This window comes from Pomacea canaliculata, linkage group LG12 (assembly GCF_003073045.1).
Source record: "Pomacea canaliculata isolate SZHN2017 linkage group LG12, ASM307304v1, whole genome shotgun sequence".
NCBI lineage: Eukaryota > Metazoa > Mollusca > Gastropoda > Architaenioglossa > Ampullariidae > Pomacea > Pomacea canaliculata.
The window spans coordinates 17,821,815-17,844,804 of record NC_037601.1 but is presented as its reverse complement, the minus strand read 5'-3'; the positions used below and the strand labels follow the sequence as shown (position 1 = coordinate 17,844,804).

The 22,990-nt window shown below is 39.2% G+C and overlaps 1 protein-coding gene across 1 annotated transcript; it reads right to left on the bottom strand.

Moving 5' to 3' along the window:
• Nucleotides 1-15,515: 15,515 nt before the first annotated feature.
• On the bottom strand, nucleotides 15,516-22,990 carry LOC112577305 (dynein regulatory complex subunit 4-like). The gene is made up of 10 exons (XM_025260362.1): nucleotides 22,857-22,990; nucleotides 22,381-22,482; nucleotides 20,670-20,867; nucleotides 20,149-20,355; nucleotides 19,119-19,379; nucleotides 18,519-18,686; nucleotides 17,692-17,778; nucleotides 16,679-16,888; nucleotides 16,378-16,443; nucleotides 15,516-16,045 (listed from the first exon to the last, which is right to left on the bottom strand). Exons 1-10 carry the CDS (start codon nucleotides 22,857-22,859, stop codon nucleotides 15,896-15,898), a joined length of 1,452 nt encoding a protein of 483 aa, XP_025116147.1. The 5' UTR covers nucleotides 22,860-22,990; the 3' UTR covers nucleotides 15,516-15,895.

The following is a 22,990-nucleotide window of genomic DNA, read 5'->3' as shown; positions in this document are numbered from 1 at the left end:
ACGGCTTGTCGCCTTGTGGAGTCTGTTAAGTACGTCATCTATTGCGTGGGATAGGAGCCATAGCTGTGAGTGATAGGTAACATAAATAAATTGGAATGTGTGTGTGTTGGATATATATATAAGTGGAATACCAAGCTATGTACTATTACTGTCACGACGGGCATGTCACCCAGCACGAATGTTTTTGCAGGCGGTCAGCGGGGTTGTGTCAATCAGAGGTCACTAATTAAACTTTGCAGGCTATTATTGAAAGCTGCAAACAAAAGCTTCGTTTTTGTCCCCATGCAGTGAGCGAGAGGAGCGTTTCCAAGTACAAGAGCTTGCTTCCGGTTCAAGTGCATCGCAATACCATATTTATCCCGGGACCGCGCGAACTTTGAGACGCCCCTCCCCTCGCTGTGACATAACGACGGAGTGTGCTGTTGGCACTTGCAACACCGTCTGATTGCATCTGGAGTGTGTGTGTTCGGGTGTAAATTTTTGCTTTCAGCTGTAAGCGACAGGACTGAGGACCTGACATCTGTCCCCTCAAGGCGGTTTGGCAGGGTGAGGGTTAGGGCAATAGCGGGCCTGTTAAAATAATCAGCCGTTAGTGTTAGCACACAGGCAGAATTTGTTAAAATAAAATGTGTTAATATTATTACTTTCTAGTGATTTTTTTTTTTGAAATAAAGGGAATATAAGTAAAGGCTAACAGAAAACTTGTTATTGTATGATTTTTTTTAAATTTGTTGATAGGTTTGAGATCGGTGACTCAAGATTCAGTGATTCTGTCAAATGACATGCATGCTCTGATCGAGGTATAGAGGGTATGTATGTCCTCCAAAAGGTGTTCAAAATGATCTAGGACTTCAAACTTTCTAAAACTTTTCAATAGCACAGCATTTGAAACACAGTATTACTGGTTATGCGATGATAACAAAAAAAAAAAAAAAAGGGGGGGGGGGAGAAAATGAGAGACGGAAGTTGTAACTGCTGCATGCACAAACGGTAAATGCTGATCTACATGCACTTGATGCTTGAGTGATTGTGATGCACTTTCTTTGTCGTGATGATCATTTCAGGGCCTGATAGAGCTTGTAAATCAGTCAAATCAGCCTCCTGATAGCTAGGAGGTAACCTGGGGAAGATGCATATGAAAATAAGTAATAAAGTCTGTGACGGTCAGATTCAGATCGAGGTAACAAAGACCACGCTCTCTCTCTCTCACACACACACACATTAGTCCTTGTTGCTCCTTCGAAGAGCACAGGACCGCAAAAACCCTTCCAGCAGATCCGGTATAGGGCAGCCCCCTTCAGTTGGGCCCACGTGGTTCCGACGTCCTTTGCCTCTCTCTCTACTGTTCTTTTCCAAGTCTGCTTTGGTCTCCTACTCTCTTCTTCCAGTCAAGTGCCTGCTTGGCAATGGTGTCAGCTGGTTTGCGAAGGGTGTGTCCTATCCAACCCCATTTGCACTTTTTTGAAATCTTGGCTAGTGGCATTGTGGTTGGTTCTTTTCCATAGGCTACTGTTGGAGATCTTTTCATGCCATCTTATTCCCAGAATATGGCGTAGGCATCGGTTGGTAAAGGTTTGAGCTTGTTGTTGACTATGTACACGTGTATGTGTGTGTGCACGGCAGTACGTTTTTCTCCATTGTCGTTATCCTCACTGGAAAATATGAATTCACTCATTATCGTATTCTTCTTACTGGGTCTTCGTCGTAAGGGTCACTGCCCCCTTAATCGAAGCATTTTGTATTCGATGCAAATTCTCGAGAAGGGTTACACCCTGCCCACCCTGGCTCTGTCTGCAAATTCTTCTCCCAGCACGCAAGCCATACAGGTAACATACGTGGGTCAGTGTAATTTGCAACAGAAAAAAACTACCTTTTTGTTCATTGATTCGGGGTGGGGAAGGGGAGGATACACGTCAGTACATCATCGATTCGTGGACGCAGACGCCACTTTGACGCACATGCGCTCGCAATGGCATTCCATTCTAATGAAGTCATCAACATCTACAGTTCACAAAGGTGGCTGAGGAAGGTACAGTCCAAAGACAAAGTATTTTGTGTGCATTATGAATGATAAATATTTGTTATTTACGTCATTTCCACAGTCAGACGAAGCTATCATTGATCAGTGTGTTAAACTCCCACCCGGACTTTACCCACAGTCTATAAATATAAATCATGCCGAAATAAATCTTCAAAAACCGGAGTTTGAAAACTGTTCATGATAACCAACAGTGACCATCTATTGGTTGTTTTAACAATACGCTTACGTCATCACTGATTTAACTTCCCTCCCACGTGTCGTCACCGACTCACTGGTGCATCGGTTAATGCGTTTCCCCTCCACCTCGCTTCCGTCCTTGTCAATATTTTGCCACTTTTAACGATTATTTTTGTTTAAATGGTGTGAACTGTAAACCTAAGTAAGCTTTGGCGCAGCGAGAGGGACTAAAACTGCACTCTCGCTGTTCCAAAGCGATTGATACAGGTCGGAAAACACATCTACACGACCACAACCACTCTACAGTTATACCACGGACGTGTACAGGTGGACTGCTGTCTGTCTGCCGAGACCAACTCTTAGCCTCTTGCGAAGCTCCTTGTTAGTCTCGCGAATCTAAAAATATGAATGTGACTAAACCGGAAGCTTTGTACACACCTGCCTCGTTTTAGCAGTTAACTGGGGGGAAAAAAATCGTCTGCCAGCGGTCCAGTAATACAAGTTCGTGGTTATACGATAGGAAAGCTTCGTTTCTAACTTTTTTTTTTTTCGAGGAGGGGCAGAATGAGATAATGAGAGAGAATGGGAGGGGTGGAAGGGGAAGGGAGAGCAGTTTCAAGTTGGTAAGGGTGGGTACGGAAGGCAGTGCTCTGATTAAAGTCTAGCCTTTAAAGGGTTTAAGGAAGTGAACTTTGGATCCGAGTCAAGCAGACGAGTGACTGCAGTGACCTGCCGAAAATCTTCCTGCACTCTGTGTGTCAGTGGCATGTAAAACCAGGGGAAGAGGTCATGCAGCCGTCTCCTCAAAAAAAAAAAAAAAACATGCTGAAGAGACAAGAATATGAAAGTCGTTCACAGTTAGTATGGAGTTTGCCTCCCCTCTCTACCCAATGTCCCTCCCCCTCCAATGCTGAGCATCTTCCTATATGCCACTGTATGTGCGTGTGTGAATCTGACTCTCTCTCTCTGAATCTCGATCCTGTCTATGTGTGAAACTCTCTTTATGTAAATTTTCTCTTTATGTCTCTCTATTCCCTCTTTGTTTTGTTCTTATCACATGTGAATTATGTTTTAGTTTACCGACACTGATCTTTCCCCCTTTATATTTTCTTTTATTTCTCTTTAGTTTTATTTTCCCTCTCCGGCCGCGTTCTCTCTCTTCCCATAAAGATAAATACTTACATGGCCGGTGTGAATGTATATGTAAAAGCCGAGGCACTTCGTCATTCATTGAAATGCTATATCTTCTTTACACAATTACAGACACAATTACATGGCAAAAGAATCTTTCAAGAAGAATTATCTATGCATGCTGTCATTCCCTACATTCCAACAGCAATAATTAACAAACTAAAAATTGAAGCTTTGTGGGAGAAAGGTGGACCAAAACAGAAAGAAAAACCCAACAGGGAAACCGAGGACAGATCCATAATTCAAGAAAAAAGACGGCGATCGGTAAAGCCCTTCGGTCTGTGAACTCGATCTTTGTGTCGGTACTTTACTTATCACAGCAATGTCTGGCAGGTGGTCACCGAGATAAAAGTTTGTTGACCCGACCTTTACCTGATTTCTCATGAAAACGCGAATATTTCAAAACTCTTTTACAGAGCAGCAATAAAAGTTTGATTGGATTCAACCATGTGTGAGAGAGTGTGTGTGTGTATGTGTGTGTGCGCGCGTGGGAGAGCGAGCTTTGTTTCCGTGGGGTGGCTCTCCCTCCTAGCCGTGACCTGTCCTTGACCCGACTAACCATGTGACCCTAGCATCGTCTGTAGGGGCGTCTGTCCTGAAAGAATCGACTCCATGTGTTCGCCCGACCTTTCCTCACAAAGACTTGCTTGGGTCTGGACAAACTGTTTCTGGGGCACAGAAGACAATTAAAATGTTCCAGCTCGTGGATACGTCAAAGACTTGCAACAACACGTCTTCATCGTAAACTACAACAAATATTGTTCAATAACAAACAAAGAATGAACGAAAAAGTTAAATCCGGACCAGATGCTGCTGATCAGGCAAATTATCTGCTTTGTTCGACTAATGTACAGTGTTAATCTTCAGACAATTTCGACTGTGATGCTTTTTGATGTTCCAATGTATACTATATGTATATTATTCTACACTATATGTATCTATAGTTTTTTTTCTTATATATATATTTCTATAAAAATCATTTGAATACATATAGATACCCAGTGAGTGATCGAATGACCTGTTAGGGCCATGAAAGCAAATAGTATATAGCTTTATTGCTTTTTTTTTTTAAGTGCTTGCACCTACAGCCTTTGCACTGTCGGGTCTTGTGTGATATCGCGCGGAGAGAAAGTATTTCCTTTCCAAACACGATATCCTTTAAAGGACTTATAGTCGGCTGCAAAATCGTGAGGTCACGTTCCCAGCTCTCCCATTAGCTGAGACCTTCACAATATAAAAGTATCATTGCACTTTTATGGGTTGTTGACCTCTTTCTATGCACGGTAATGTTTGGAGGCAGACATGAGAATTAACGGAAAGAGGGATCGAGTATTTAGGAAATAATTAATGAAGAAATTAAGCCAGAGCTCGAATCGAAATCGTATCTTCAAAAATTTGTTTAGTGACATCTTTTTGTGAACAGTTCAGATGTCAGAAGGTCGCGAACTCAACACGAACCTGAGATCACACATATTTACGAAGTGCAGGAAGTGTCTTAGTTCTGATGAACACTATGTTTTAAAAATATATTCTCACGTGCCTCACGACAGCCAAAAGTACCTATAACCAGTTTCAAATATTAACTGTTAGAGTTTGAGGGGTGAGACTTGAATGTGGTGTTGAAGTGTTATGTACATATGTTCTTATGAGTAGCGGAGGTGCTTAGAGTCATCGCTACCCTGGGTAAAGGGCGCCCACCTCGACTCTTATTTTTGTAGTTATCTCTTGTACTAGTCTGTGCAGGGAACCACTGCTAGTATTAACACTGGCAATCTCTCTAGTATCCCGCAACGAGCTTTATCCAATCTTTAGGGTAAAAATACCATTTATCATCACTCTGGTCCTTTTATGCCGCCCTCCACTTGAACGACTTTTGAAACAAACGAATGATCCCCCTGACGAGGGTTTATCGAGTAAAATGCTGCAACAAAATGAAGTATAATATTTGAAAGATTAATTGCAGTTTACTGCTAACTAAGCACGATGATATAGCATAGAAAAGGTCATGAAATGATTGTTTTGTCTATCACCGCCTCTGGTGGAACCCCTATAGTGACCTCGTTATCGTTCTCTTATCTGAGATGGCGTCATGCCTTCTTATTATTGACCCTCAAGAGAAATTCCAAGACGCGAGATGTCATCATTAAAATCTGAAAATCACCGCTTCATCTCTGAATAAGTGTTCATTGCATACATTGCGGATATATATGTTACTTTCAAATTTTATTAACTCTTCAACAGACGCGGAGACTAGGAGTGATAGGAGCTGGAGTACAGAGGCATTTCTCCTCAGTTGAAATCAAGTCATAAATCAAATCGAAGAACCTGTTGCGAAAGGAGGTTCATCCTGTCCAGATACTCCAAGTTTAATTAATAAGGCAACTGGGAAGATGAACAGATAAAGGATTATAGGAGAGGAGTCGGAGCATTACCAAGATTACTGGATCCGTGTGCAAAATGCACTTTTCAAGAAGGTCTAGCTGACACATTATAAACGGGGGGATTACATATCTACGAATTTTTTTTTTTATTTAAATCCTTATCTTCGTCCGCCTTTTTGTAGCTCTATCTCTCAGCAGGAATTTCCATGTTTCAAAACTATGACACCAACAAAAAAGTCTACTTAAAAAAATCATGAGGACAACAGGACATGCATAGAGATAAAAATAAAAATTGTAAAAGCTTGTTATCGCGCCGCCTAAGAGGCAAAAGTAACCCCACTTTTGTTGTAAATCTTCTCGATCCTTGGTCCAATTCGTCATCTGCGCATGTCCTGGACTTTGGCGCACGAGCTTATCGCGTGACCATGTGAGTTCGAACTCCGACATGATGAACCTCCTGCATGCCAGTCATCCGTGTGGGCCTCTGGGTTTGTTCTACTTGTCCTTCTGGCTGATCGGTCAGCACGTACAGGACACCAAGGACAGAACCAACAGATCAGACGACAGTTGGCTCCTGTAAGCAATCTTTTGCAACAGGTTCTTCAATTTGATTTATGACGATTTAAACTGAGGAGAAACGCCTCGTCTGCACTCCAGCTCCTATCACTCCTAGTCTCCGCGTCTGTTGAAGGGTTAATAAAATTTTAAAGCAACAGATATCGGTGTTCGGCAGTCCCACAGAAAGAAACACACGAAAAGGATAAATGGATATATTATTTCTAAGTATATATCTATATCCAAATATACATAAACGGATAGAATTTAGAAGAGCACTACACATTCTTTGCAACTGCAAGTGGTCGTGAATGACCCTATACACGCCAACAGGTACATTTGCCTTGGGGTTAGGTGTTAAACATTTTGACACTACAAGTATACATACCGTCACATACAGTTCATACATACACACTTATGCACCTACATAAAATCCTGTCTGCTTTTTGCGAAAAATGGCTTTCTTAACAGGACAAATGTCGAATATATTGTGAGCAAGTTTACAAAGTTGTGTGTGTGTGGTCACAGGAAATCAATGGTTTAGGGACGAAGTTTACGGATACAGGAACTGTGGTCAAAATGCCAAAACCAGAATTGTTTGCCAAAACATTACTCTTCTAGTTCCCGATACAATGGCACAGTTCGGTGGTTTTGCTACCTTTCATGGTCAAGAGGATGTGTTTGTTATACTCGCGATAATCAGACTCGATCAGGGGTTTCGAGTGTACTTCCAAGAACCTGAAAAGACTGATTTACCACGCACTATTTACAGGTGTACAATTACAGTAACAATTACAGACTTTCAGCCATTCTGACCCTAGAGACAAGTCGTGACTTGTCTTTCATGGAAACACTACCTTGTGACATGCAGCACGAGCGATGTCATTACAGGTCATCACAGAGTTCAGATAAGTCTGTTTGTCTCTGTGTGTCTCACCTTGTCTCTGCAAAAGCTTGAAATAGCTTTTTTGCACTAATTCGTTCACAAAGCACATCCTAGTCAGGACTACAGACGGTTCGGTATCAACTGTCGAGTCTGGGGCGGGAAAGGAGGCCAGTAATAACAAAGGGTAAGAAAAGTGAACGCAGGAACCCCCCTATCCTCCCAACAACTAACCCCCACCCTGTGGATATCCGTCCACCGCAGGTGAGTGCTAGGTTAGTGGAGCACAGATTCGTTCGCCGCTGACCTGATTATGTCAAAGACTTGGAGGAGGGTAGTCATCGATAAGTCGGGCACACAGCCGTTGGTGACGAGAATTAATGTGAATACACGGCTTTTTACTGGTGTTAACAGTAGAGAATGTGGTATCCACTGACTCACTTCTCTAATGTAGGTGGGGATAAAAAAAATTCCCCCTAAATCGTCTTATTAATTCCTGTTTATATATTATAGTAAACATGATGTGAGGAGTATGTCTACCTCTCGCTATGTAAATGTATTAATATATATAATGTGCGTGAGTGTGTGTGTTTAAATGTTGACAGGGACACATACACACAGACCCATGTAATCAAAAATAAATACACACTCAGCCAGACAGACTGTTACACAGGCACAGGCTACAGACTGTGTTGCGAGCCCGACAAAGGATTGCGGCGCAGGTGTGACGCACAAACACCTGTGAGCCAGCAGTGAAGGCTGTGGTTGGCCCGATTTCTTGCCAAGATATTTTTTATTTTGTTAGAGTCGAGCTGAACATTGTTTTTACTCCTAGTAAAGGAGGATAGTTATCTCAGAGGGAGCAAGTCACCAGGTAATCGGGTACGTTTTCCTGAGATAAAACCTGTAACCGTCCCCAGGAATTGCACTTTAAATCCGTTTTACTATCATTGGACAGCCCGCAGACAGAAAGAAGGAGAGAGAGAGAGAGCAAGGAATGACAGAAACGGGGCAAGGCTTAGCTAGGCACAGTTGGGTGGTTAACTGTTTCAGCAGCCATCTTAGGCTACTCGCAAAACAGGATTTTCCGCATGACCTGTTTTGAAAGGCTGTGACGTCAGGGTTGGACATCTTTATGACCAGCTCTCCAACACACAAGATGAACATTACTGATGGAGTAAATTTACGGCTCTGTTTTTCCCCAACTGATCCCTATACTGTCTGAAGGTTCATGGGTGGCTGGAGGAACAATTCACCATGTCTGCACTACAAGATGGCGTTGCAGGCTGTTTTGGTTACAGCACATTCCATGGTCTCAGTCATCAAAGACTGTTTGAACGTAGATTCCTTTGTTAGCTGACTGCTTCGCCCCCTAAATGAACTGCGAAATTACCTCAAGGTGGAACCACTTTCCCACCAAATAAACCAACCGTCGTGGCCCCGTTTCCGAACACAAACTGCCAGCCGGTCACATCGAGACTACAAATTTTGCACTGTTTCGCTCAGTTGGTACTGCGCTTTGAATTTCACTCATATAAAGCGACAGATCGAAATCAAGAATAAAAACAGAACTAGGAGAGTTAGCGGTAGAAAGCAACCCAGCCGAAGCTGGACACCCTGGGTAGCAATTATGTAACTGGCTTGGGAGAGCACTGCACCACTTTGTCCGTCGCACTGCTTGATTTTTTTTTTTTCTTGAGCAGATTTTATTGCCACTTGTAGTTATACTACCTTTGGTTTCTTCCTCGAAGCTCGCCGAGCAAGGTTGCCTTTCATCAAGGTGTTTGTTTCGGTATAAAACTACATGGCACACAGCCAAGCTAGAGAGGCATTGTGTGTGTTTTTATTTTTTATTTTTTTAAAGTAACGTTTCTGTATAGTGAGCCAAAGTGCACTTTGAACTAACATGATTGGTGCCCCATAAATATGTCCAAAATGTTAAATGAGTTCTGCGATATCGCATGATAACGGCAAGCACTTGTATTACTGGACTGCTGGCAGATGATTTTTTTTTCAAGTTAACTACTAAAAAGAGGCAGTATACTACAAAGCTTCTGGTTTCTTCACATTTCAGATTAACTATTTAAACAAGGCAGGAGACTACAAAGCTTCCGGTTTAGTCACATTCTTTGTTACGGCTCGCCGAGACTAACAGGGGAAAAGTTCGCAAGAGGTATAAGCGTTGGTCTCGGCAGACAGACAACAGTCCACCTATACATGTCCTTGGGTAAAGTGTTTTGTATTGTGAGAAGGTAACTTAAATACACAAGTGTTTACTTGTAGCTTTACCCGTCTTTTTAAAATATATTAGTATTGTGATGTTTTTCTTTTCAATACATGCCTGGTCTTTGATAGTCTCCCATTTCTCCCAGATGTAAGATTTTAGATGGCCCATCATTTCAAGTCTGGGTAAATGTGTGAATTCCCTTTCTGTTCTCGGGCTACACGATACAAGTATCATTATGCAGAAAAGAGAATGAGTTCAGCAACACAGACGCCAGATACATGGGTAAGTATAATACACTGTGAAGGCTTCAGCCAATGGCAGAGCTAGGACCATAGATTACTTACTCGTGTCTGTGTATGTAATAGTTAGTGACTTGTTGCATACTGTCTGCAGGTGTGCATCACTCAGTTGGGGAATTCTTGGACGTAGCTTCCCATAATAGTTTTAAAAAAACATTTTCATCCTACTAAATCACCTTCAATACAAAACTGGCATGTGATTCATCAGCGTGTGACTGTCAGGACAGGAAGTGACTTCATGCAGCGGAACTAGAAGGATGTTTGATTGCTGGAGATATATTAATCTGTATATAGTGCTTTGGTGAAGAGGAATTAAATTATTGTGCGCGGGCGTGTGTGTGTCAACCTAGATAAACTATATAATCCTTCCTACCGGCCACAAAACCACATTCAAACAGATGCGCGCGCTCCCTGCACCAACCAACCCCATCTCTCCACAACACACACAGACACTGTATCTGAAAATTTCACTGTTCAGTTCCATATCACAGTGCTGTGATCATTCGAAAAACTACAGGTTTTTTTTTCTCCAGTTTATTGTCAAGTGACACGTCATACAGGTAACTTTCAATCCAAAATCTGTGCCGACTCGCCCACACTGTTAGCTGTCGGGTGTTCCCATCCACTAAAAACATACTTGTGCCTTCTTTCTCTACATGTGAAGTTAATTATAACAACAAAAATGTCATTAGTAATTTTAAACAGAGAGGAAGAGAGAGACAGAACACATAGAAACAAAGACAAGTGAAGCTCACAACAGAGTATCAAAGAGTAAGAATCATGAGAGTTTAAACCCGTCAGTCCTGACTGGTCTCAGAAAGTACCGGGTAGAAACAATAAACAAACCAAGAATTCATTTCCCAGAAACGTCTCTTACTGGGGAGAAAAGTAGATCAACATAAGAGGCCTTTAATCAAAACAGATGTTTACAGATCTTCACTCGAAAATAAACCAGCTGTAAATACAACAGAATTAAAATAGTTTACTGAACTCAACGCAATTTCTTGTTAAAAGATTCGACCCCAGATCTTCGTGGTTACAACACGGATGTGTATAATAAGATGTAGTTGGTGGTTACAGGCGATGAAGTGCTCAGGGTAGAGGTGTTCAAGCTCCCAGGTTATACCTCCTCCCTGCCTCCCTTCCCTGTTGTGGAGCAGAGCTGCCCTGGGTGTTGACAGTCTTCAATCACGCAGCGTGAAGACCTGGGGGTAAGTTTTTGGAAATGTAGTTGTTGACAATGTTCTAAACAGTTGGGGGCAGAGAGAGAGAAAAAAAAGAGAGAGACCGTTCTAATCTGTCGGAGGATTATTATTCTACAGATGGAGAGTCAAAAACGACATTAATAGAGTAATAATTAGAAGAATTAACTGTGGTAAAAAATCATTAAAACTTACTATTATCAACCATATTTAGTCCAATTACCTATTATAGTATTTCCAAATTTAAATACACACTACAAATACAATGTAGTAACACATTCTTTAAAAACAAACATTTTAATTTACACTTGAAGTGTAATGACAAAATGTGAGTTTGGGGCTGTGATAAATGGTACTCTTTGAATTTGCACAACTATTTTGCTCTCATTGACATTGATTTTTCTTGAACATGTTAACACAAGATGCCAAGGATCTATGTTTTTCCTTTCTCATTCTTCTTTGCCATTATTAGTCTGTCTTAATAATTTACCAATACTCCTGGTAAGCTTACTGAATTCAACACAATGGGCGGGAAAAGGGGTATGATATATAAGGGCACATCTTTTATATTATTTTTATTATTCAATTTTCTACTACATTAGTTTCCTACTTGCACTGATTTATTTGAAGCTGCAAAAGAAGTGAAAAAATTAGTTTTGATTTTGGCATTTAACAATTGTCAAGTATGTAATCTTCACTTTCAATTTAGTTTTCGGTATCTACCGATCATTTTCGAGGCAGACACGAACATTTTGCTTTGAAGTCGACATGTTAATTAATGTATAAGTGCCTTTTTCTTACAGCACTGTTTTTGCTGATATGATATATTAGTTTATGCTCATCGTTTTAGAGAAACCTGTTATTTTTATAATGAATGAAAGGTCCATGCAACTTTTGAGTGAAGAGAAAAGTGACATACAAGAAACATAAATTTCATCAAACAGATGACACCATGAAAACATTAAGTGAGGAGTGAGCAGAATAGTATGCTTAGTAAGCACATGCTTAGTCATGCTACATCGTTAAACGGACAATTGGCTAGTGTACTAAACTGACGTCAGACCCTATATATATATAGCTGCGGTGGCGTCTGAACACGTGATCCACGACATTTTTATTAACTTTCTCGGAAACCCTTTCTCTTTTTGCAAGTTTTGAGTTCGAGTCGTTAATTAATGCAGAGAATAGATGCTTTTGTATTCGTTTTGGTCTTTAAAAGTATATCCAACTGGCCTTAGTTTCATCTATAAGCAATCAGACAACCTACTGTACAATTTACTTTCGGTTTTCGTTGTCGCTGTCCGCTCCGTTTTGAGAATGAGAACTTTTGTCTTAGGTCGCACCAAAGAACTAGGGTTAGTACAGGCACGACTAACCCCGAGGAAGTCAGCTGCATGTGGCAAGAAGCCAAAGAAAACTCCACTTACATGTTCGTCTGGGCTTGGGGATATTTTTTTGAGTCAGCTCCTAACAACAAGAGCGCCCTTGACCCACAACACATGCACATTGAAACAGGCTGGAGGGAAGACATTGTGTAATTAAAACATCATGGTGACCTCATGCTAGCTACTTCTGTATGCTTTTTTTACGTAGCCTTATTTCAGTGTATACATCCACTTTATGTTTCTTGCATTACAATTCGACTTTTATATTCCATAAATCTTTCTGTTTTATTAAGTCGCATTTGGGGCCGCCGAGAGTCAGCACAGGCCCCGCGGCAGACGACCTGTCATGGCCACTTGCATTTATAATTATAACCTTGTATTTTTTTCAGTATATATAACAGTATGCTTACAATTTATAATTAAACATTTCGTTTGGTAAAATAAGTGAGGAAAAATTAATTGAAAACCATCAATTTGCCCTCCTTCTGTAGGAAAATTTCACCAGTGGATGTGAAAAACGCGACAGATTAAACAAACAAGATTCAAAACAATACAAGGTTTATATCCTTCACCCTAAAATGCATGTGACAGTCGTCACAGACTTGGGTATATATATATATCAAGATATACTCGCTTAGTAGCCTACACGTTTATAGCGTTCTTTGAAGTCAAGCTTTATTTATTTTTCATTGTGACACCTTTTCTGTTGTTTAAAAGAAAAGGATATATATTGACCAAAGCCGGGTACACTAGCCATCTCTGACTCACCCTTTTGGCAGGCCTGGTTGCATTTATTTCTTTATTTTGTGTGTTTCTTCCACCATTTGGAGGGACATTTAGATGATCCTATACTCAATTTGACACTTTCTTGAAATAATCGTACATCGTGCATCGTCAAATTTTTCTATTTCATTTTTCCTCCAGAAAGACTATGCAGCAACTGCTTGGGTACGATTTTCTTCATCGATGGTGACATTTACCCGTTTTACATATTTAGAGAATGATAGTTATTTTATGAGCATTTTGTGAGAACCTCTCTAGTTTAACTCACCCAACAAAAGTGTTACTCTATCTGAATATATCTGTGAGCGGTTATAAATGTGCTACAGTCCTTATATGCTTTCCCTGCGGAAACGTTAATTGAAAAAAATAGTTTATGGCAATGGTGCAGGTCGTAACACATAAGGTCACACACACATATATATATATAGACACACCTATTATCAGGAAAGAATTCGACAATTTCTTTATCAGGTTTTTCATGAAACTAGGACTGCTGATGAAGGTGACGAACTGTATTTTTCCTTGTGCAACCAAACCATTTATTTTCACAAACTCGGTGGTATCAGCATTACACTTGTACATGATTTGAATGACCACATGTTAGATCACATAATAAAAAAAAGTATGTACAGTTTATAGTTCCTTTACACTGTGCACCGCAGTCTATTTAATTTTCCTGTTATTAATCTGCACTGTCCACAATTATACAGAGACTCGCATCCTTCAGGCCATGTCTGCAGTCATTTTTTCCCCGAGGAGCAATAACAACATGTAAGCTTCTTAACACCACTCATCCACGAGCCGTGTTGACGATGCAAATGTTACTTCCCTCCAGGGAATCTTCGATCGCCACTACAAAACTACTAACCCAGAGATCGAGATCCTCGAAGTCAAGACACCTCTTCATAACTGCGGCAAGAAAACGTTTGCCCCTAGACTTACCCTGGACACTGATTTACCCTCTCTTCATGAATTCGCCCCTTCCCTTGCTTTTCTTCGTCACCTTGACCGTTCTGATGTAAACACCCTGAAGCCAGCAGCGACCCAGGCAAACGATCATAGCGTCAGGTATCTGTTGACAGCATCCGATTGCGTCAGTGGATGTGACCTTATGTGCTACGACCTGCACCAGGTCATTGCCGTGACCTGTGTTTTTGAAATAATGTTTTCATAATTCAGTTGTATCTTTTCTGGGCGAAACTTTTTTTAAAGATCTCGTGAAAAATACCCATGTAACTATATCAGCAGTCTTAACAGCAGCATATATGACAATAGTCTTCAGGCAGAAACTGCCATATGATGATCTTATCCAGATTATTGCTTTCCACACCCCCCCCCCCACCTCGATGACAGTTGACCTACTTTTTAAAATCTGAATATAAAAATATTTGTAAACGATAGAAGCACACACACACACACATAAAAAAACTCGAACATAAATGTATTAGCTAACATCACAATGGGCAAATATATTTCTCATTCACTCAAACAAAATTACTGTAGATACTCCACAGGCACGGAATGCACTCAAGAGGAACGTACATAAAGTGCATATCATCAAACGGGCAGTTCGCTCATAATCATAGATAATCGAACATTGTCAAATATTACAACAAAAGCCAGTAAGACGGAAAATATACACGCCACGAATAAAGAGGAAGGTAAACCCCTTTTAGGACAGTTGTTAGCCCTGTGGGACGCTTGCCCTAGTTCTCTCGCCGAATTCTCGGTAGGAGCCTCCGGCTGACACAGATAACAGCCAATCAGCTTTGCTCCTTTGCCAGCCGAGATGTTTACAAACATTCATCTTGCAAGATGCACAGCTTCATACAAGAATATTTTACTGTTTGTTTTAAAACGAAATGCAGGAAGATTAGTTTATATCTAAATCAATCCCCCAACACTGACAATTAGCTTAATGAAACTGGATGTGTAATTACCTTCTCTTGCTGCTATCGTACACTGCAGCTAATAAAATTTAATTCTTAAAAAACCTGCTAAACCACCTGCATGTCTCCTTACTTGTAAACACGAACGTGTATGACAATTCATCGAGATGTAAATGAGTGTCTGTGGAGGAGACACTGAGTGTAAGTATACTTAACGAGAACTATTCATGTTTTCCTGCCACTGACATAAAGTGCTTCTATATTTATGGGACCTGCTGTAATGTGTGCCTGCAGCACAGTAATACCAGTGAACCTGAAAAGAGCGAGGTCAAAAAATTCACGTGACGACTGAATGTCAAAGGTTTCAAGGCTAACGAAGCAACGCGGAACAACTCATCCCTACGTTCAGATTTAAGATACGAAGAGTTCTTTCCCTTCAAATGATAACCTCCCCTCAACCCCGACAGTAAACAAACTTCCACTCACAAAAATACAAAGCTCATCAATAGGGAGGCAAATTATATTTCTTCACTTTTATTTACACTTATAACAAAAATTATATAAAACAATTTTATCAAAATTTTTCAGGCACTGCAATATGTAGTACTTGTTCATACTAGTGTTTCCAACTAATCCAGTCGCCTCTGACCATACAAATATGTAAAAGAAATATCAAACACACATAATATATTCAACGCCTTGTGTGCTCTGATTGTACCTGTATCTTTTCACATCATGTATAAAAGAATCCTGACAAACTGAACTGTGCCTGCACATTTTAAGTGCTCTATGAGGATTAGTTTTGCAGTAAGTCTGTGGTTTTGCACCTTGATTTTTCAGTCCCAAGCAATAAGAGCTCTGTACCCATACAGTAGCAAGTCTCTATATTGGAGCTGACACCAGACCAGCTGGCCCCTGCCCAAGGGACTGTCCACCAACAGTGCTCTCCAGTGGTTTGAACCCAAGCTCCTCTATGGGTACACCAAACTGTTGTAACTTGGACTCATTTGTACGTAGCAGGTCATTATGAGCCTGAAAATAAATGTGATTTACAGAATAACTAGACTGTTAACAACTATCTTAATTACTGTCTCTAAAGAATCTGTACATTTATCATCAGAAAGATCTTGATGTTACTTAATTTATTTCTAAAATTATCACAAATATGTTTTATAGTTTGTCTAGCAACTCATACATGGCCATACCACATGTATTACGTACGCACACACCTTGTGTCTGCATGCACAATGTTATCCATGTGCACTTCTATAACAAAAAGGTAATTATTTCAAAATGCTAAAAGCAAATACAAACCAAAAAAAACGAACAAACTAATTGCAGATTACGTATAGTCTTGTCCTCACCTTGCACACACGAGCCAATTCATATTGTAGATCTTTAATGGCACTGTTCTTGGAATCCAGAACATCCTGCTCAAACAATGACATTTTGACAGATTTCTTGAACACATTTCATTATGAAAACTAAACTTTTGAAACCTCTGAACATCTAAAAACTGCAGAAAAACTATTTGACTGTTATTTATCTGTCCCTTATTTAGTATACCGTTTGCAAAGTTCTTATTCAAAGAGATAATGTTGCTGCTTAGGAATTTAAGCGCCAACTAATGAAAGTCCATGGAATAAAATTTGCACAAAATCTAACCTCAAGTTTCCTTGTGACAACAGTAAGTGCTGTGGGATCAAGGTTGGATGCTGACAGCACTTCATTCAGCTGTGCTTCCTTCTTCTCCAGCATGTCAGCCAAAGCTGTCAACTTCTTCTCCAGCAAGAGGTTCTTGAAACTGCTCTTCTGCTGAACTTCCTGTATGGCCTTGACAAACTTCCGATACAGCTCATCTCTCTCTTCCTGAATCTGCAGACAGGTACACATTGCTGATGACATCAACATTTTTTTAGATGCTGTCATGAGAAGTTCACTGGAAAAAAGGTCTGATCTCTTTTGAGCTTGTAGTCATATGCCTAACAATATAAGTCTGAAAAATAGTATTTGAAGATGACCAGAGTAACAGTGAAGATTACGAGAGTAACAGTGATGACCAGACTAATACCAACCACTCATGCTCTGATTGATGCACTTGCAGTACCACCAAGAAAAACAAAAAATGTATTTAAAGAAAAAGAATAAGCTGCTGATTGTTATTTTAAAAACAATATAATATTTTACTTTAAGAAAATTAAATGTGAGAATAAATTAATCACAAAAGCATTTATTCCTAGGTGGCGCCCTTTACAGCAGGATATAGCATGAAGATATAAATTTTTTCAGAACCATCATAGTGCTGAAACATAACTTTGCTAGTACAATTTAAATCAAAGTTGTCATTATAAAGATTCCATATACAGTAAAACTTCTTCATCAAGACATTCCCTATGTATCGTGAACCCCTATTAGATAGGACCCCAGAAATGTTCACGGAAAACTTTCACTAGATAAATGTCATCTCCATTACAACTACCTCCCCAACGCAACAGCAAAGTAAGCACACTTGATTGACAATGTTTTATACCTAACTAAATCAGCTTTGCCTAAGCAGCTGGGTTTTTAGATAATAACAATCTGATTATAAACTTTCTCCTGTAATATACCCGTATCATATCATAACCATAGCATAAGGAAATAATGAACTACTTAAGGTAATAAAAAAATATTTATACCTTGTGGAATCTCTGCTCCAAAACCTCAAGCTCCCATTTGGTAGCATTAAGATTCTCTGTTGCAACCTTTAATCTTCCCTTCGTCATCTGATTCACAGAAAAAGGTACTAATGATGGTAATAAAATATTATTTTCATTCCCTTTAGTTCTTTACACTCAAAAATTGCTATATTTTAATTTCTGTTAAAGGTAAAGAAAACAACTCATGCTTTTATTTTTTTTTAAATAGGAAATTTCTTTTCTACATCTTTGCTTATACAAAGGTGCTTAATGTTAATGTATTTGACCTTCAGCTTTCTTAAATAACATACAAAATGAGATCATTCTTGCCTGCATTAAGCATTTTAACAAAAGTGGATGAAAAGTTTTTCTTAGCTTTCAAATGTTAACAACAGTGGCGTAAGAAAATGCTCGACTCTGGGGGATGAGGGGCAAACTTCATGCCGACAGTGAGCAATGGTCACATTTTTGACTCCAGTATCTGTTTTAAGGGGGCGGCTGCCCCTTTGACACCCCCACCCCAACAACTTCTAGTTCCTATGGCACTGCATAAGCATTCAGGATTTTATTTTGTCATTATTTCAAATTTATGATGCATGGAGTTGAGGGAGATTGACATCATATGATCTGACATTTATTATAAGAAAGAATAAAAAATATTAATCTCTCTACTATATATGTCATAAGCAAAACCTAATTTTCAAATGCTTCATCCTTGTAACTTTATCTTCCTGAAAAAGATAAACACAAAATGGAGGACGCAAAACTGAGCAGGGCAGGCGAAAATAAAAGGCAGTCACATTAAAACATGCAGCTGACAGACTTACCCGAAGTAAATCTTTGGTTTGATTAAAGTTTGCCAACTCTTTCTTAAGCTCATCAACCTCCTCACGAGCCTTCTGAAGGGGTTCTGTCAATCGTCTGTTTTCTGCTATCACATCATTCATATGCCTTTCTGTTCTCTCTTCTTTCCTTTTCATTTCTTCAATTTGTTCCTGCCAGAGGAGTCGGACACAGATTTTTTTTAAATTAAAAAAAGTCCCTCTCGCACACAAAAACATATATATATTTCTCATACTTTAAAGTGTACAAACAAATTCAATAAACAATGAGTTAGTCTTTATGAAAATACAAGCAGAATAGCAGCTCTTTTAATATTGCATGATATCTTGGAAGAAAACTATTTCTGAAAAGGAGAGGGGTAGTGTGAAATGTACATAAACTAAAATTATTAACCATCCCAAAATGCATTTTTGGGAAATCAAAATCTGGCTCACTTGTATGGATATGATGTCCATTTCAGACATAAAACATCACTTAAAAAATACATTTATGTACAGTTAGAAAATTTAAGTTTAACTGATCTCATAAAATAAGAATTTCATTGCAAATCTCTTTTCACAACATTAAAGATAATGTTAACATACCTTCAGAGTGTTGATAAGGGCTAAGTTGTTGAGTGTTATATCATTATAATAGTTCTTGATGTCACTAAAAGCTTTTTCATGGTTCTTCATTAATGTGTTAATCTGGCCATTTTTGCGTTCCTCAATTTCATGGATTTCTGTCTTCCTCCTTAGGTCCAGCTCATCTCTTAGTGTCCTCATCTTTTTCTCATAATTTGCCTCAATTTCATGAGCAGTGCGTTCAAAATCACTTCTTAATTCTGTAACATGCTCATCATGAGTCTGTTCAGATAGAAGAACAGGCATTTTAAAAAAAAATTCTTCTCACAATCATGTTTGTATGGGAGCACGTAGATCAAAATGCAAGAAAATCTAATAAATAAAAGTGTGACACATGCTTTGCTGAAAGCAAAACATCATGACTATTCCAACATTCTAAACACTGACTGAAAGTATTACCTAATGTATATTTCACCACAAAAAACATTTTGTGACAATCTCTGCAGGGGTAATATTTTGGTTATAAAAACCAAAAAAGCTAATGTTTATAAAAGATACTTCATATACTTGTACCCTGATAAATCAGCCAGGCATCATTTCTTCTGCAAAGCTGCTGGGTGTTAGGGGAAATCATCTAGCCATAGGTTTAAGTGGACCTCAGAATAGTGACTTTCTGTTTCACAGTTTAGCACATAACCAGAAAATTATGGAATGTTCAAAGCCATAAGTCACTTGTACGAATTCATTTTAAGCTTTCACGTAGCAGTCAAAGGAAATATCTGGATTGAATCAAACTAACGAGAAGAAAGCATTGCTTGTGTCTTGCAACTGTGGTCATCCAAATTCTTAAAATTCAGGTTACGACAGTCACACGACTTGCAACTTGCAAACTGCTCCTGGCTGGAATTTTAGGACAGGGTATTATTTAGAACTAATATTTAATCCATTTTTACAGATCTCTTTTATAATACAAGTGTAGATTCCAACAAAAGTTGGATCAGGCTTTGTAACCACTTGGATTTGAAGTAAAAATGATCACCACCAAACTGACCTTCTTAAGGCCCTTGATGACCTCTTCATGAGATAACTCCTGCTCCTTAAGCTCCACCTTCAGAGCTCGTTTATCCTTACGCAGATCCAGCTCCTTGCCACCGTGGACATCTTGTGCAAGTTTCAAAGCCACTGAACCCTCAGCCTTTAATTCTGCTATATTGTTTTGGTGCTCATACAACAAATGCTTCACTTTCTGTTTGTACACCTGTTGAGAGATCAATGAGATCTGCAGAATGGCAATGTTGATAGCACTGGTTAATGGGGAGACTAGAATTAGCTTTCAATAGCTACCTTTTCCAACTGCTTACATAACTGTTTTTACCCACAAATCACCACCCTGAAGTGCAGATATGCATACATAAACACCAAATCAGAGTCACACAAACATGCATACTCTATAAAACTTCCTCATTACAAAAATGAATGCTAAATTGCATGCGACTGTTAAGCGGTCGCAATTAAACTCTTGCTATAAACAGTATACACAATGATTTATACATAGTTTCAACCAAATCATACCTTTATTTCAATCTGATGTCTTTCTTCAGCATCCTCCATCTCACGATCTTTGTTGCGAAGCTCTGCCTTTTTCTCATCCAACTGACGCTTGGTGATCTCCCAGAAGGTGTTGACCTTGTCTCTCTCCAGTTGGAAATAGTTTCGTTCTTCTCGCTCTCTGTCCAGCTCTTCTCGCAGCCTGGAGATGTGTTCCTCCAGCTAAGAGAAATTGCAGAATTTTGGTTTTCTTAAAATGTATGTTGTTATATGTTGGTTTTTTTTTAAATCAGTCTGATACAACACAATTAGGTGATCACTTCCCTTTCAAACAAAATGTCTGCTTTAGATTCCCTACACTTTAGTCATTTTAGAAAAATAGAGAAAAATAACTTAATGTCAACCAATACTATTTCTAATGACTTTTTGTTAACAAATTAGGAAGATATTTAACTATTCTTACTTTTTATATAAATTATGAAAATCGACATGTATCAGTAAACACAAAGCTACTTTTCAAGTACTTTTTATCCAAACTTGGAATATATACAGGAAAAAAGAAAAATAGCAGTTACTTGAGTAAACTTGAAATGAAGAAGTGTGTCTTTAGTGCACATTTAAAGGTTTCAATGGTGGGTAGGTGGCTATATGGAAGGGGAGAGAGTTTGGTTTTTTTTTACGGCTCAAATTAAATTTATGCCAAGGAAGTGACTAGAAGAGGAACAATTTTACTTTTCTGTACTATGAGCTGCTTGCCAATGAACAAAAGCACTTAACAAATCAGTGTGTCAACATTGTATCAAATGAAAATCAGGCAAGACAGTCTGGTATAAAACAATGACCACATCTATTCATAAGTCAACTTGAAAAAAAATTATATTCATATTAAAAATGTTACAAGCAGCAAAATTTGCATATAGCACAAGGAAACTGATGCATCTGAGTTGCAACCTAAAGTTTAGCTGTGTACTCAACAGTAGCTGACAAGGTCCTTCACAATACTCTGTAGTTAGGTCAGACTTAAATACAACAGAGGCACAATCCACAAGGTTCTATAAATCTTAATATTGACTTTGTGTATATGCTTTATGGAAGAATAGTTCAAAGAATAGTTAATTAATAATTATAGCATAAGAAAGTAAAGGGACTGGCTACAGTTAAATATTTTAGGCACACATGTACATGCAAGAACACACACAGAAAGAATACTGCCAAAGTGTGAAAGAGATTTGCTGTCCGTACTATTCAACATTATTCAAGATGACATTCCTCATAAGGATTTAAATTTCCATGATCACTATGACGGAACAAGTTCTAACAAGTTCAAAGTCGTTGGATCCACCCAGAGTTCTCTTCAGGATCTGTATAACAGGAGGACTCTTCTGAAAGTGTCTGCCATCCTTCGTGATGACAGGCATGCTCTGTCGGGTGAACTTGTCCAGCTCCCATCAGGTCGCCGATATAGTATGCCTGCATGCAGGACAAACCGACTGCGGCTGTCTTTTGTTGCTTCAGCCGTCAGACTTTTGAATGGATTATGAATGTGATGTGCATGCGATCATGTATGACTTTAATCGAGCTGGTATGATTGACTGCAACACGACTGCCTGTGGGTTGATATATATAATCGAGCTGCAACTGAATTGCCCTCGAGGGATTAATAAAGTATTATCTTATCTTATCTTATCTTAATCTCTGTTTATTGTTTTCTTTGTCAGAAAGGACAGAAACACACCTGTTCTTTTGACATCTCTTCAGTTGCAACGCCATCAATGACAGTTGGTGCCTTTCCTCCCTTCTTTCCTTTTGCTGACTTTCCTCCTTTCTTCTTTGGCGGCTAAGGAGATTAAAAACAAATTATGCTTCTGATGCTCAAAACACGTTCTTGTCACTAATCTTATGCTGGAGATTGTAACATGACTGACTCCATGCAGTACATTTAACATTGTCCATCAAACTTAGGGCATAAAACCAGCCATTTGGATACTTTGATGTACTGAAAGGTAATACATATACATATCAAAATATGTCCAAGTTTGCGACTCTGTGCATTTCGTAAATAAATGCACCGATCCACTATACTTACTGTTTAAGCTTACAGATTTGTAAAACAGCAACAAAATATTCAAATTACACGAACAGGTATGCATATCTATGTAAAGATTTTAACGTGAAACTATTAAAAATACTAAAATCGGAGTCGTCGCTTACCATTCTGACTAATTTTTCCCCACTTCAATAGAACAATATAGTTCAGAACTGCAGGCTTAGCTCCCCGAGCGTCAAGATGGTTGTCCAGAGCAACAGTACCCGGATGTAAATAGCAGCGACTGTCCCGAGCCAGC

Bases quoted from the DNA above. Each gene is read 5' to 3' on its own strand.
- LOC112577305 (XM_025260362.1), bottom strand. The intron at 18,687-19,118 runs GTATGTTAACAT...CTCCTCTGGCAG, and splicing joins CCCTTATCAACACTCTGAAG to GAACAAATTGAAGAAATGAA. The intron at 16,889-17,691 runs GTATAAATATTT...ACCTGTCTGCAG, and splicing joins TGGAGCAGAGATTCCACAAG to ATTCAGGAAGAGAGAGATGA.